At 32.6% G+C, this 14,116-nt stretch overlaps 1 protein-coding gene across 1 annotated transcript in view; it reads left to right on the top strand.

Moving 5' to 3' along the window:
- L3MBTL4 (L3MBTL histone methyl-lysine binding protein 4) overlaps positions 1-14,116 on the top strand; it is a 489,530-nt gene that overhangs the window by 198,146 nt on the left and 277,268 nt on the right. The window contains exons 11-12 of the mRNA XM_031946621.1: positions 2,651-2,736; positions 10,629-10,739. Of these exons, the coding sequence (XP_031802481.1) occupies positions 2,651-2,736; positions 10,629-10,739 (197 nt within the window). The remainder of the gene's footprint in view (positions 1-2,650; positions 2,737-10,628; positions 10,740-14,116) is intronic.

The following is a 14,116-nucleotide window of genomic DNA, read 5'->3' as shown; positions in this document are numbered from 1 at the left end:
GGTGCTTTTTCTGCTGCTCCAGTAAACTACTGAGCTACATGTGATGCAGAAATGAATTAATTAGTCCTCTGTGATAATGTGAAATTGCTCCATAATGTGGAGGCCTTCTCTAGGAGAATCTCAAATTTATCATCTTATTTGTGTATAGCTATTTGCATGTTGTCTCCCTCATTAGATTCTGGGCTCTTTGATAGCAGACTTTGTAAAATTTTCCTTTCTTCATATCCTTAGTGTCTAGATTTATGCCTTGTATATTTATTAAATCTTTTTTCAGTTATATCCAATATTCCATGACCCCATTTGGGGTTTTCTTGGCAGAGATACTGGAGTGATTTCTTTTTTGCTTTAGGAAACTGACATAGCTAAGTGACTTGTCCAGGGTCACACAGCTAGATCAGATCTGAATTCAGGAAAATTATTCTTCCTGATGTCAAGCCAGTACTCTATCTACTCTATCTATAACACTTTGCATATAATAAGAAAGAACTTAATAAATACTTAATAACTTGAGATGAATGGCAACAAATAATTTCCCTATTTCTTTGACTTTTGCTATTTCTCATAGTTTAAACTTCTTTTTCTCTCTTAGCAGTTGGAATACATTGGAGAAAATGCCTATTATGTTTCTGGTCTTAAGAGTTTACTTCATAGTAACCTGCTTACAGATGTTGTTCTTGGGTTCCTTTGCCTAAGGATAAGGCCTAGAAATGATGTCCTTAAGTCTTAATTTACTCTTAAATATCCTTTGCTGTTACCCTTTGCTGCTAAGAACTCATGCTTTCTTATGCGATTTGATACCATGATGAGAACATCCTCGCCATTTATATCACATTCTATTTAGCCCTGCACAGGGAAGGTTATCTCAGTGTCCAATTCAGTCCAAATAAGGATAAACACTCCTCAGTTTAACAGGAATTTGAGCTATTCCCCTGAGTTTGAAGGAATTGGAGACTTGACAGTTATGATAATCTGAAAATCCTTATGTAGGGCAAAGACAGTTGGATTCATTTATACATTTGGCTGATTCCTTGGAATAGGTTTGAAATCTGTTCCCTGACATTTGCACAAAATCCCCCTTTGATTATGGATCATGATTTTAGAAGGTCATCTAGTTCATCCTCTTCATTTTGAAGATGAGAAAACTGAGAGTCAGAGAGATATGAGTAAACTTGACCAGAGTCATATAAGTAGTAATTGGTGGAGCTAGATCTTAAACTTATATCTCTAGTTTTCTGATTAAATGATAAAATCCATCACAGTTCCAAAGATTAGGTAATAGCTTATAGCAAAATTTTTTTATTATTATTCAAACCCAAATGATGTTTTTTATATATTTTATTTTCCAGTTGAATATAAAACTCTTGATGACATGACAGAATTAATATCAACAGGCTTTTTTTCCATCTTTTTTATAGGTTGATTCTTAAAACAGTCTTGGTGAATTGACTGGAATGCAATAAAATCAAATCTCAGCTGATCTAGATGAATTTACAGAAAAGTAAAAGATAAACTTCTAAAATGGCAAAAAGCATCCCAAAAATTATTGAAGGAGGAATTTCTATCTTATTTTTCTACCATATTATCATTCAAACTTTGTCTTTTAAATGATTGCTTAGGATAAAACTGCCTGAATCATGCCTTTTTTGTTTCTCTTGAGTTGTGTAACTCATAAAAAAGATTAGGCAATGTTCACATTAGTTATTTTCTTCTTAAAATCTTTCAATGAGTGATTTTCTAACTATAGTTATTTTCCTAAAAGTCATTGAGTTTTCCTGTCATAATTTTAAGCCTATGGATTTTTTATATCAAATTATATTTTATAGTTGCAATTACATTGTTGTCAGAAAAATATATTTGCTTTATCAGTCACAGCTTATAGCTAATTGCTCTTTTGAGAGCAATTACAGAATTTGAAAATAGAACAGCATGTGCTTTCCCTTAGTGAATATTTCAGTTCTTTTAGATTTGAGATAAAATAACTTAAGGAAAAATAGGTCAGTTTTAAAGAACTTAAGTCATAAGCATAAAGAAGTTTTATACTTCCATTAAGGTACTTCAATGTGGTATTCTCTAAAATCTTTTAGTGAAGACTGTCACAAATCTGACAGGAACCTTTTTAATCTTAAGGAGCCAATTTGCTTACAATTTAGCTTGAATTCCTTTATAAGAAATGGAGCTGAAATCATATTAAAGTCTAATATCAAAGGTCGTATTGATCATCTGAGGAGGAAAATGTTAAGTCCCCTTTTCCCTAAAACTTCCTTTGGTTACAAAATGCATGAATGAGAAATGTTCTAAGTGCTTTTAAAAAAATGTCATTTCATTTGATTCTTATAACAATTTCAGAAATAGGTGTGGTTATTTTCATTTTACTGTTGAGAAAACTAAGGCAGATGGGGTTAATCAATTTGCTCAGGGTCATATAGCTTCTTTATGAGACCAGATTTTTAACTCCAATCTTCCTGACTTCCAGGCTCAGTATTATATCCACTTCTCTACGTACTTTATAACACTGTTATTTTGATAAAAGAATAATTATGTTATTATTAGCTACTGTTGTTTTAAATATTATGTAGTACACGTAAAAAAAAGGTTAATGTCTCAATGCTCTCATGATCATTGTTCTTTTCTCTCATTCCTTCTCTTATAGGTCATCCTGATCCAGAAAATTTTTCTTGGACAGACTACTTGGAAGCTACTCAATCTTCTGCAGTACCAGTTAAAGCTTTTAAAATGGTTAGTGTGTGTATGTATGTAGGGGTGTGTTATATGTGTTTGTGTATGTGTGAATGTCCATACCCTAGGCAAATTTCTAAGCATTTTAAGTATTAATTTATTTAGTCAAATATTAAATATTATTTAAACTTTAGTATAAATTAAGAGTATAACTATAATTTTTAAGAGTATAAGTATAGGGTTGCTGATGTGCTTCAGTGGAGTGCATATCTGTCCTGAGAATTCCCTACACTGATGAATCAGAGATCCTGACCAAAGCCCACCCCTCCCTCTTCAAAACAAACAAACAAACAAACAAAAACAAACTAAAGCTGATTATGTATAACATTAGTTATTTTATTTTGTCTGACAAACTTGAAGAAGTCAGTTTTAACAACTCACTTCAATAAAAGTGTTTTTTTGAAAACTCACTGCCTTCTGTATTCAAGACAATATGTTGAGTACTGAGGATACAAACCAAAATTACAAGGTCCTTATTTTTAAGGAACTTGTGTTGTATTAGACCATGAAGCTTGTATACTGCTAAATTACATAGTGGATAGAGTTCTAGGCTTGGAGTCAGGAAGACTTGGCCAAATATGGCCTCAGATACTTATTACCTCTGTGATGCTGAGAACTCACTTAACCTTAATTTTTTTTTCTCAATTTCCTCATCTCTAAAATGAGCTGGAAAATTAAATAATAAACTACTTGAATGTCTATACTAACAGGACTCCACATGGGGTCATGAAGAGCTGGAAAAACAACTAAACAACAACAGCAGTAATTTCAGAAAGGACAGCATGGTAATTTGGGGTCAAAAAAGTGTCCCAGAGCAGATGACATCTTTTTTGGGCTTTGAGCATAGAGTCTAACAAAGTAAAAGTAAGAAGTGAATGCATTTTACACATGGGGACCTGATATCCAGAGATGGAACCTATAGTATTGTATACTAAGAAGAATTAGCAAAGAGAGTTTGCCTGGAATGGAGACATTATTGTGCAACATAATTCTGGAAAGGTACCTAGCAGCTAGAAGGCAAAGCTCTTTAAATGCGGAGCAGGAGATTTTGTATTTTATCTTAGAGGATAAATAAGAAGTCACTAAAATCTCTAGTGTAGAGGAATAATGCGGTCACATCTTTGTTTTAGGAATTGAGATGTATGAGCGATGGACTAAGAGCAAGGATTAACTAGATTCAGAGTGTTTTTAGGAGATTCTAGGAAGCTTGCAACAATTTAAATGAGAGTTAATGAAGGTTTGGAATAGTGGAGAAAGTGGAGAAAGCACCAGGCTTGGAGTTAGAAAGTTCAAATGTAGTTTAGTCATTTAATAGTTCTAAGATCCTGGGAAAGCCACTTACTTTATTAGCCTCAGTTCCCTCATGTGTAAAATGAGCTGGAAAAGGAAATGGCAAACAACTCCAGTATTTCTGCCAAGAAAATCCCAAAAGGGGTCATGAAGAGTTGTATACAACTGAAAAACTACTTAACAACAACAACAAAAAAAAACTACAGTGATGACTGTAGGAGGAGAAATGGTGTCATAAATTTAATGGACATTTTTAACACAGAATTGATGACTTGATGACTGACTGAATATGAGGAATAATGAGAGAAGGAATGATCAGAGATGATTCCAAGTTTCTGAATCTATATGATTACAAAGATGACAATGTCCTTAACAGAAATTGATGTTTGTTGAAGGAATGTGAGCTTTCCAGTAAGAAAGTAAATTACATCCAAGTGAAGGTTGGCAGTAGGCAATTGACAATCTAAAATAAGTTAAAAAATATATTGTTGGTGGATGTATACAAAGCTGATAATTAAATATATGAAAACTGATGCAGTCACAAACCGACTAAACTGAGAAATGAGGAAATATAGTGGAGAGCTTTTGTGTGACAACTCTGTTTAGTGGTCAGAATAATGATCCAGTAAAATGTTGTTTTTGTCTGTCTTTTATTCTAGAAGAGGATTTTTATATCAGGGAAGTGATCCATGACAGGTGATTCAGGCAGGTCACCTACCTCCCCTTTCCCTCCAGAGCCATCTGGGGTCAGTGGCAAGATAAAGATTAGGATGACTTGAGATGGCCCTGGATGCAAAGGGAGAACTTGGCCTTTGTAATCTAAGGTCTTCAACAGGTCTTAGTCTGACTGAAGTTGCATCCCTTCAGTGATCAGCCTGGGTAGCAATTGAGGCAAAGAATCTCCTTTTTAGACTAATCCCAAAAAAATCTGTTAAATAAATAAATGAATTAATCTGGGAGGGGAAGACCCTCATGGTTTCTGGCCAAAGCAGAAATGACTGCTGTTTACATTCAATCTGAGTCAATCTGGACTCAAAGACCAAATGGGGCTTGTGCTACAACTTATTTGTGGCCAATTACAATCAGATTGATTTTGGTTTAAAGTCTGGTCTTTAAGAGAGAAATCTAATCAGTAAACTGCAAGATATCTTAGAAATATAAAGTATCATACAGATTGGAGTAGAATCTAGAGGTAATAGTGTCCCAGTATCCAAGGGAGTAGAGAACATTCCAGATTTAAAGTCCTGGACTGCTGAAAAGGTAACCAAAATTTAAACATTAAATGTGGGGATTATAGAGGAATACTGAATCATCTTGGAAAAAAAAGAAAAGGATTCCTTAGCTAGATTTCTTTTTCCTTGCATATATCTTTTAAGAAAAACCACCCATGTGGTAGATAAATAATTAGTTTGTACTTTTATCCAAAAAGTACCTTCTAGGCTCTGTTCTTCTAATCTGATACATGTCTTGTTTGTTCTTTGCAATGGACTAAATAAGATTTTTCTGATTTATTGCTTCAGTCCCATCACTTATCTTAATCAAAAGCCTTTAGTATCTTTGAATTACATTACAAATCCTTTAACTTGACATTCAAGACCTTCTACAATCTGTTTCCTATCTAGATATCTACCCATATGTCATTCTAGCCCTGTTTATAAAATTTGTATTCCAGCCAAACTAGATTATTCCTTATTCTCATTCTGCCTCTTTCATTTTTATCATTTTCCCTCCAAACTAGATTATTGACCTTCTCCCATTATTATTTCTTGATATTGCTTCTTTCTCATCACTACTTACTTCCCACGATGATTTTGCTGATTTCTGTTCAATTGGTCATGATCTGTCTCTCTATCACAAAGGTTGCACAGCTAGTATTGGTTTCAGGTGGGATTTGAACCCTTGGTCTTTCTGAGCCTAAGTCCAGTGCAATATCTATTACTCTAGCAGTGATCAGACTTTTTGGTCTCAGGATCTCTTTACACTTTTATAAATAGCTGAGGGCTGAAACTTTTGTTTATGTGTGTTTTATTTATCCATAGTTATTGCATTAGAAGTTAAAACATTTAAAGTTTTAAAATATTTATTAATTCACTTGAAAAGAATAATAAGCCTGTTATAAGTTAACATAAATACATTTTAGGTGACAATTAACTGTATTTTTCGAAAGATAAATTGAGAAAATAGTGAAATTATTTAAATAATTTTTGCAAATCTAATGTCTGACTTTTAGAAGACAGATGGATTCTCATAATCTGCTTCTGCATTCACTTAGTGATAGATTGTTTTGGTTCAAGTCTATGAAGAAAATCTGGTCCCACACACATATGTAGTTGGAAAAAAGGGAGGAATTTTCATAAACATTAATATTTTAATGGATGTGTAGGTGGTGCAATAGAGTGCTGGGCCTGTATCTGGAGGACCTGAATTCAAATATGGCTTAAGACACTTACTAATTCTGCCACTTGACTCTATTTACCTCAATTTCTTAATCTATAAAATTAACTGGAAATTAAAATGGCTTACTATTCCAATATCTTTTCCAGGAAAACCACAAATGGGGTCACAAAGAGTTAGATGTAACTAAAATAATTGAACAACAACTGTATTTTGATACTAATGTCTTAGTATTACTGTTTTCATGGGCAGAATTAGGGAAAACTTTTTGGAAGAGATGATGTGAGTTAGTTTTAGAAGAAAGGGAAAGATTTAAAAGGGCAAATGCTTAGTATTAAGGAGTCTTTTCAGGCAATGCAGTAGAACAAAAAAGAAAAAGAACAGGGCAAGAATAATGATTAGTGGCTGTCATATAAAATACTTCAAGGAGAATTGTATGAGAGAAAGCTAGAAATAGGGATAGAAAACACATTATGATTTAGGGAGTATGAATAAGATACATCCATAGGGAGAGTACATAAAATACCAGACTAATGACTGTATTCTATTCTCAAAGCCACAAAAATTCATGAAAAAGTTTTGAATAGGGAAGCAATATTATCCTAGCAATACATTAAGATTGCTTAGATAACTGTGTGATTACTTGATCAGAGAGAAAATGGTAAAGTAGAGAAATTGGCCATAGGAGATCCAATTAGCAGACTTCTGTAATAAGCTATTTTTGAGGTCATGATAAACTTAAGAGTGATTTTAGTGAGAGTAGAAAAGAAGGGACAGATCATATAAGGTTCAAAGATATGTTCAAAGATGTTGCAAAGATAATATGTTCAAAGATAATGCAAATCTTTCCAGATTACGTAGTTAGAAAATGATGAGTACCATCAACAAAAGGGAATAGGCGCATAGTTTTTGAGGAGAAAAATGACTGGTTTGCTTTTGTACATGTTGAATTTGAGGTATTGGTAAGATATTGATGTTTAGCATATAGACTGGAATTTTAAAAACCTTAGAGATTACATAATTACAACCATTCTTATTTCAAGAATTAAGAAACTGAGACTTGAGTCATTTGCTATCTGAGATCACATTAGTCATCAGATCATATATTGAGGACTTAGTTATTAAATTAAAGGAATTAAAGGAAAGTGGATGGAATAGATTTGATGAAGAAACTGAAGGCAAAAGAAAATGTCACTGGCCTAAAGTAATAGATCTATTAAATAGAAAGTTAGGGCTTCAATAATAGATATATAACTCAAAACAACCTCAGAGGTTATATAGTCTACTGCCTCCAATCTGCAAATAAATAAATCAGATTTAGTTAATTTTTAAGTGTTTTGCCCATGATCACATAGCTAGATTTGTAGGTAGAATTCGAACTGAGATCTTCTAGATACAATATTCAGCATTTTATCTATCTCATTCTGTTACTTATATTAGTGGATAATTCAGTATATAAATTTTCATCATTTTAAAACACACACACACACACACACACACACACACACACCTTTCTCCAAATGTTCCATATTTTAAAAGTTAGAAAGAGGCAATGTCTTGTAGTCATAATAGATCTGGATTCAAGTTGTACCTCTGACACATGCTAGCTTTCTGACACTGAGCAAATAGCTTCTCCATCCTCTAGGTCAGAAGTTTCTCTTCCATTTGAAACCTTCTGCCTCATTGGACAACTGAGAAATTACTTTTGAATCACTTGCTCTTTTTTATTATTTTTTGGAGGCAATTGGGCTTAAATGACTTGCTTAGAGTCACTCAGTTAGTAGGTGTTTGAGGTCATATTTGAACTTAAATCCTCCTGATTATAGGCCCAGCATGCTGTCCATTGCACCACCTAACTGCCCATCTTTTCTTTAAAATGCATTTTTGATATCTTTTATTTTTAAATAATTTGTATTTTCTAATTTCTAATATATTCCTTCTTTCTCCTCCTTCTAGAGAACAATCCCTTATTACAAACATAAAAAAGTGGGAATGGCATGGGGGAAGACTTTTGTGGTACTGACCATCATATTGAACCCCACATAGGGGTTCACATAGGACTCCCCCTTCTGAAAAATATTGAGAGGAACTACCTTTTTCCTGACTCTTTTTTGAGGGACATTATAATTCCACAACATTCATTTTCTATTTTTTGTTGTTGTTACTTTTCTTTCCTTTTACAACAAAGTCAATTCAAAACAATATTCTCATATATATATATAATATCCTTCCATCTTCCCTCTCTCTCTCTCCCTCCCTCCTTTACTCTTTCCCATCCTCCCTAAGGAAAGAGGAAGGGAAAGGAGAGCATGGCTCCTTCCTTCCTTCCTTCCTTCCTTCCTTCTTTCCTTCCTTCCTTCCTTCCTTCCTCCCTCCCTCCCTCCCTTCCTTCCTTCCCTTCTTCCTTTTTTCTTTCCCCTTTCCCTCCCTCCCTTGCTTCTTTTTTTCCTTCCTTCCTTCCCTCCCTGTCTTTCCTTCCCTCTGTTCCTCCCTTCTTCCCTTCCTTCCTTGCTTTCTATTATTTCATTTTTTTCTTTTTGCCCTCCTGTCCTCTTTCCTTCCCCTCTTCCTTCCTTCCTTCATTTCATTATTCCCTTCTTTCCTCTCTTCCTTCCTTCTTTCCTTCCTCCTTTTCCTCTCTTCTTTCCTTCCTGCTACCTTCCTTCTATCTCTCACATAGTTCTTTGCTTCTAGAAAAAATGCTGCTATAAATATATTTAGCTATTTGAGACCTTTTTTATTTTTAGTCATTCATCTTTTGGAGGATATGCCTAGCAATAAAAGATTTGAGTCAATGGTAATAAATATTTTAGTCAATTTCATCACTAAGTTCCAAATTGCTTTTCTGATTGGTTGGAACAATTTAAAACTCTATCAACATTGCTTTTTATATCTCCCTTTTAAAAATCATTCCTCCAACAGTTATTAAATTCCTTGTTTGTCATCCTTACTAATTTGCTGATAAAACTTAAGAATTATTTACTTTTGGATTTTTCTGATTATTAATTATTTGGACCATTTCTTCCTATGATTGTTAATGGTTCTTAATTCTTTGGATATTCTTTGACTGCTTATCTGTTGTTGAATGGCTTTTGGCCTGATATATTTCTGTTTATTGTCTATAGATCTTAGATTTCAGATAATTATCAGAAGTATTTAATTGAAAGTTGTTTTTTTCTCAGTCAATTCCTTCCCTTATTATTCTAGGTGTATTAATGTTCTTCCCACAAAATCTTTTTTAATTTCATGGAATTAAAATTACGTGTTTTATCTTTTGGAATGTTTGGTTAATCCCATGTTTGATAAAGAATTCTTTACCAATATTATATTCTGATAAAAGAAGAAAAGACATATGGCAATAGTTTCCAGGGAAGGGTTATTTTATCTGGGAAATCATCTTAATTCTCACTTCTTTAAATAAATAAATATAATATAAAATATGCATATATACATATAAGTGCCTATAGGCATGCATCTATGTATACTATGTATATTCTGTTAATAATTGTAATATTATTGCTTTTATCCAAGTTCTTTTAAGTTAATTTTTGTAAGAGTTTCTATGTGTACATTTGTCGTATTTTTTATTACTCAATATAAAACTGCAGAGTGAGAACAGCCAATGGTTGTTCCAATATCAAAGTGTCTATAAGAAAGAAAACCTAAACACACATAGCAAAATAATCAGATAAACTTAAAGAGATCAAATATTCTAATGGACTATTGCATTCATTAAATTTGTGGCTCAAATATCCTATGTTTCTTGAATATCCTCAGTAGTTCAGATAGCCACCAATTAATGTTTAATAGGTTGGTTAGTTTTATAGGATAACATTTAATATAATCTATGCATCTCTGAATAAAAAAGTATTGACTTTTGTCTCTCTAACTTGTTTGAGCAATTAGTTTAGGTTAATTTTCTGCCACAATGAAACTGAATGCTGGAAGGAGTGTTAGATATAGGGTCAGGGAACTTGGATGTTAACATAGTTAACATCTCCTTTTCGGATGAATTAGGATGAATTTCTGAACAAAGAAATATTCACTTTGATTTGGGTAGACCTTCTGTATGTCTAATTTCCTCTATTTCTAAAATTATCAACATATGAATTTAAAGAACATATTGACTTTATTTTTCTGCTGCCTTTTTTCACTTTGGATTGCCCTTTATTGATCGTTGTGACTCACTTTTCTCCTGTTTGTTGCAGCGAAAACCTCATGGATTTCTGGTGAATATGAAACTTGAAGCTGTAGATAAACGCAATCCCAGTTTAATTCGTGTTGCTACTGTCATAGATATAGAAGACCAAAGAATAAAGGTAGTGTTTTCAGATGATTAATTCTCTACTCTCTATTTCCCATTTCCATTTCCAGGATAACTGTCATCTCATTTGCCATCTTGAGGGAAAGAATAGCAACCTGCTTCTGTGAATATAAAGTCTAATATATAGAGTCTAGTCTTGTCTGTAATGGAGATATTAATATTAGGTGCTGCAAGCTCTTCCCTCTATAGAATTCCAAGGGTAAAATGTGCCTGATTTATTGAGAAATCAAGTGAAATGAGACTGACCTCATTTACCAACACAAGCTTTGCAGAGTATGATTAGTTCCTGCATTCTCATTTATTTAGGAGTGGGTATGCTATGCAGGCTAGAAGTGACTCATGAGCTTTAGAGAAATGCTAATACATTTTCCATTTAGGCCATCACTAGAGTTTCTCACATGCTGATAGCATCATTGTTTTTTTTTTTTTTCCTCCTGCGAAAGCAGCTGTGCCATTGCAGTCCTTGACAACACCAACACAGTTTTGCCTTTTCCTCTTATCTCAATCATATTGTGCAGAATAGAAATGCAATCTCAGTGCTATAGCTAAAAGAAGAGACTAGGTTTTGAGGTAACATTTTGATTAATAATCACATCTCTGAACTTCTTCAAGATAATATATATTTTTTTAAAAATCAGTGAATCAAAAACTCTGAATTTTTTTAATTCTGTGTGCAGAGAATATAATATATTGTATAATTATATTATAATATAATTCATTAAATCACTGAAATCACACTTCAGTTCAGAAATCATTTTTACCCAGACACAGTTTATTTTCATAATAATAAAGAAATGAAAACAATATAATTTTTAAAGATGCCATGCAGAAAGAAATTTTGATTTAGGCTTGATATAAACATGATCAGTCAAAAGAAATGATGTATTGTTTCATGAAAGTCGCAATATGCAAGTGACTCAACAGACATTTCAGATGCTTCTTATGGAGAGTAATATAATGAGATATTATTAATAAATCTAAGTTGTTAGACATACATTCTAGGAGGCATGGAGTCTTAAAGCTTGAAGTGTTCTTTTTTAGGTTATCAATGCAGCCCTTTCATTTTTGCAGATCAAGAAAATAAAAGGCCAGATAAGTAGAGTTAGTTAAGTGGCAGAGCCAAGATTTAAACCTAGTGCTGTGATGTAATTTCCAATTAAGTTCTCCTTCCTCTCTGTCATGCTACCAACTGCAGATAGCAGCATATTGGACTTTAAAGGTAGAAGGAATCTTGAAGTTGCTCTAATAAAAATCCCTCATTTTGTAAATGAAGAAATTCTGACCTAAGAGCCTAGTTAATATGAATTACTCCAGAATGACAGATGAGTAGGAAATAGGTATTCTACTGATGGTATTTTAATTGGCTTTACATCCTTGTGCTCAGAAAAATTCTGCCAAGAATCTTAATCTTACAATGAAAGTGTGATTTATAGAAAGAGAGAGTGATTTGTTTTTAGTACTTTGCTTTTACTTAAAATTTTGACATTAATTATCATAGTTAATTTGATGCCATTTGAACTTTTTGTTGTTGCGTATTTTTTTTTTTTTTTTGCCCATGCAACATTTATATCATTCAAGTTTGAATGGGGTTTTCTTGGACTTTTAAAGCTATTGGAATTTTTTTTGTTTAACAAAGACATAAAGTGATATTTTACATATTCAACCTGTTTCTAACATTTGGATATAAATGAATTTCTATAACTTGAATTAAACTTTGTATTGTATTGTCTTCAGTTATTATATTCTTATTGGAAAAATTTCTTTCCCACCTAAATGTATGCTAGATGGGTTTTAGGATGATAGTAAAAGAATGTTTAAAAAAATTTCCAGTCAAGATATAGAATATACATTTTGAACTCTAATTAAAATACCATCCTAAAATGCATAAAACAAATATATGGGAGTTGTGGTAGATTACAAATTAAATACATATTAACAATGTAATGTGTCAATCAAGAAAAGCTAATTCTATCTTAGTTTACATTCAAATTGATAGTGTCTTAGTTAAGTCAGTAAGAGTTATTCTCTGTTCTTTTTGTTGTCTTTTGACATGAGAGGGAACCATCAGAAGAGGCTGAAATATAGTGAGAGAAAAAAAAGAGCAGTACATAAGGGAAGATTCTGTGATTATTCTCATTCATATATGTATATACATGTGGGGGGGTATATAATATATATATATCCATATCTATACATATATAATATTTGACTAAGATCAATGGGTGGAAGTTGGAAAAAGTCACTTATAACTATGTTTTTGAGGCATGGAATATCATTTTTTGAAGAATCAAAGTTGCAAATTATTCAAAGGGCAAAGAAGCATAGTGTGTCTAAATACTCTGAAACACATTATTAATGAAAAAAATGACAGGAGAGTAACAGTGTCAATAGAGAAGATTTTTGACCAGGAAAAAAACATTGTTTGGTCATGGAAGAAGGAGGGATAACTGATGGAGACTTTATGAAATTTATTTTTAGTATATTTATGAGACCAGAAATAATTAATAAACTTAATAGGAGGTCATAAATTGCTTGTAATGTATATCATTGGAGAGAGTGGACACATTAAGAAGATCACATATCAGAGTTAAGAAAAAGAATTCCTAAAATTTATTCCCTTCCAAAATTTGAAGATGTTGACTTGGGGAAAAATGGTTCCTTTTCACTAGAAACCTTCAAGCAAAAGCCAGTTATGGGTGACTATTTGTTGCCATTATTATAGAGGTGATTCTTATTCAAAAATAAGTTTAAATTAAATGACCTTTAATTCTATGAATTTGTAAAATTTTGAGTTCAAAGGAGATGATCTTGTTTTTCCCATGCTACTTGTCTTCTCCAAGTTATTCACAGACACACACACACACACACACACACACACACACACACACACACACACACTCTCTCTTAGTTGGTTCTTCTAAAAGGGTAATTTGAATCATTAATGTAATTCTCCATTTTATAGCAGTATCTCCTAACAGCTATTTAAGTATTTGTTTACTAGAAAAATCCATGTAAAGCTAAAAGTTATCTTTTGGAGTTCTCTTTTCTCTTCATAGATGTGTGATTGTCTCTATGTACTTTTTAATATACCCAGATATCTGAAATGTTGTTATTGCCATTGATAATGTCCCCACTAAAAAGTGAGGAAAGCAGCTATTTTTACATTAATATATCTATAAATCCAAAAATTCTGTAAATATGTGCTACTGTATACTTAATGGGACCTACCTCTTGCTTTACCCACTTTACCCAAAGGTGAGAGAATTACTTTTTTTTAGACTTGATAGGGTCTCCAAAGTGCTGGCTTTCTCTCATCATTCTTTGTTGTGTTTATTAATTACCACACTTATAAATATTTATTATGTCCTTCCA

The sequence above is a fragment of the Sarcophilus harrisii genome, chromosome 1, assembly GCF_902635505.1.
Source record: "Sarcophilus harrisii chromosome 1, mSarHar1.11, whole genome shotgun sequence".
NCBI lineage: Eukaryota > Metazoa > Chordata > Mammalia > Dasyuromorphia > Dasyuridae > Sarcophilus > Sarcophilus harrisii.
Note: the sequence above shows the minus strand (reverse complement) of the source record. Positions and strands in the feature narration are given on the sequence as shown.